Here is a 2762-nt window from a genome sequence, read left to right as displayed (position 1 = left end):
ATGCGGGCAATAGAAATCCATTGTGAGCTGAACAACAAAGCTCCGAGAGCCTCCAGGCACCAAAACCAAGGCCGTCTTGCTTTTAAGTCTATTGTCAGCAAAGTCCACGACAAAAGCTTCCCCCTCTCCCAAAGCGTAGCTAGACAAAATATTCGCCAGGGACGGCCTGCATCCCTATCCCCTCCCCTACCCTTGGGACTGCTGCTCACCGAGCCATCGCTCGGGGTCGAGCCCCGGTATCACTTTACTGAGAGGACGGGTGGGCTTTGTCAATAAAAATCGGTCGCGATTTAAGCGACACGAGTCGCCAGCCGACAGAGTCGCGCTACAAACGAGTTGTCCCCGCCACCTGCCGTCCCGGGAGAGCCGGGACCAAACCGGCCCGAGAGGAATGAAGGCGTCGGGATGGGCTGTGTATTTCGTAGAGTGAATTTTGCGAGAATGGGAAAAAAAGATCGCAGTAGGAAATCATTATTAGAGATGTGAAAGGCCAAATGGCAAAATCCCAGTAGTAACAATGCATCTGTTCATTAATGTGTGAATGTGAGTAATATGAAAATTTAACGCAATTATAAGCCCCTCAGCAATCCTGATGGCATCAAATAGATTGTGGTGATCTGATCAGCGTTTCCCCTGTTGAAATACTGTATGTTAACTATTTAAAATAGTATTATATAGATTTTTTTCCTTTAGAAAACCCCATGTAATCATATTTAATTCATGTACTAACTTAGTTTCAAACCTCTCTTGACTTCAACTGCAATTTTTACATCAGGCACTTCGACAGAATTTTGATACAGAATCAGCAAATAATTGTCCTTCTGCTAATACTTAAAAAGAACTTTAATTCCGAAAGACAATAGCTTCCCCACCCTTTTAGATTTATCAAAATAAAGAGCTATATTAAATTACAGCTAGTTTAATTCTATTATATACCATGTTAACATATTGTACTTACATAAAATATGCTATTCATATGCTCAACCTATCACATTTCAGTAACTGCTTGTGAAATACATTATGCACCATATCTTGGAAACAAACATTTATTATGTCATTTATGTACTCTATTAAAAAAAGATTTGAAATTTACACATCTTAAATAAAAATAACTGTTTAAAAGGTTACAACTGTAGAGCTTTCATGAATAATACAGAAACAAAGTCATCTTTTGTTCAGCTTTTTTTTTTTTAGACTGCATTGGGAAGATGATGCTTTCAAATTCAGACTAGAAATAAAACACTGTATCTTGTTTGCCAAGCACTCGTTCTCTGGATTTATTAGAAAGTCAGTAAAACTTTGAATGCTTGCACATATAACACGCAGTTTGAAAACAGGGAAAGGTGGCCTGCCCACAGGAACAGCTATTCCTAAAACACTACTCCAACACTTGCCTTCCTCTTGGATTCACCAGAGCAATGTTGCTACTTCCAAAATCTGAACTGTATTGTGACAGATTTTTGATTTGCATCAGGATGACTATGTATCATGATGATCTATATTAGCATTTCCAAAAAGCTATACACAGTGTGCTCTGCCATGTTAAGTATCCTGACTTTTCAGAATGTCTCCTAATTCTGTTTTTGAGAAGAACCCAGGATTAGCCCCACTTATTCTTCTGAGCCCTACTTGAGCTGAGAAGATCTCCCATTACCTATTTGCAGTGTTAGTCCTACTGCACACAGTAAAACAATTCCAAGTCTATCTACAGCACAGTATGAATACATTTCCAAAAGAGTTGTTCACAAGTTTTTTTTGTGAACAGTAATTCGCTAATGTTTGGGAAACATTTTCGTTCCAGAAACACCACCAAAAGTGTTAAGTGTTGTTATAAAAGAGGACTTCAGGGAGGGCACCAAAGAAAAAGACCAAGATTGAAAGAATAACAGGAATACTTAAGTAAGTGTTTGTGAAGAGGAGACTGACTGAATTAATAGAGATACAAATGAATCCACAAAAATTATTTCTGCTCTCTCTGTTCAGCACATTTATCAGTCATTAGCTCTTCCTAGAGATATTTACAGCGCATTTTGTTTTTCTTGTTTCACCCTTGCCTCTGTTGCTTGCATATGCTTCTTCGCATCACTGTGTATGGCAATACCCACTGGTGAATGGCCCTCCGGCTGTGCCAGCCATTGTGGCAGCAGCACATGGGCTCCTCACTGCTCGCCGGCCCCTCTCCCTCCCTCCCTCCCTCCCTCCCTCCCTCCTGTCCCAAGCACCACCGAAGCCGACTCCCTCTTCTGCAACAATGAGACCTGGAGACTGATGCCAGCAGCCAGTAATTCTCACACAGGCCTTCAGCGCAGGGAATTAAGCTGCTTTCTTCGTGGTGTAAGTCCCACGTTAACTCCTCTGATTTGCACGTACAGATGCACACGTGCATCCATCCATGTTGGGCACACATACATATGCTGAATCGCTCTGACAGTACTAGAAAGCAAAGCATCTAAGTTAACATAAAATCGCTTTTTAATCTAACTTTTTGTACTCTAACAAGCATGCCACTGTCCTGTACATGTTCAAATGCATGTTCTGTATTCAATGTTTAAATATTGCTTCATTGACTTACTCGCTTAAAAGACTTAAAAGTTTCCACACTGAGGAAGGAGCATTTTGTTTCCAGGAAGTGGCCAAGGCTACAAAGCTGTAGCAAGAGGCACAATTTTTATCACTGTCTGGTAGACTTCTATTTAATTTAGTTTACTCCCAGAAGTGGCGTGGTTTTTTGGTTGGTTGGTTTGTTTTTTTCAGGCATTGTA

The 2762-nt window shown here is 40.7% G+C and overlaps 1 protein-coding gene across 1 annotated transcript in view; it reads right to left on the bottom strand.

The window, feature by feature from the left end:
* Positions 1 to 410, bottom strand: part of LOC104538933 (transcription factor SOX-13-like) — a gene marked incomplete at both ends in the record, with an annotated part of 19316 nt that extends 18906 nt beyond the window's left edge. Inside the window, one exon of the mRNA XM_010182313.1 lies at positions 191 to 410. Within this exon, the coding sequence (XP_010180615.1) occupies positions 191 to 410 (220 nt within the window). The remainder of the gene's footprint in view (positions 1 to 190) is intronic.
* Between the last annotated feature and the right edge of the window lie 2352 nt (positions 411 to 2762).

Source organism: Mesitornis unicolor, unplaced genomic scaffold (assembly GCF_000695765.1).
Source record: "Mesitornis unicolor isolate BGI_N332 unplaced genomic scaffold, ASM69576v1 scaffold9924, whole genome shotgun sequence".
Taxonomy (NCBI): domain Eukaryota; kingdom Metazoa; phylum Chordata; class Aves; order Mesitornithiformes; family Mesitornithidae; genus Mesitornis; species Mesitornis unicolor.
The sequence above is the reverse complement of the archived record's forward strand: the minus strand, read 5'-3'. Positions and strand labels throughout refer to the sequence as shown.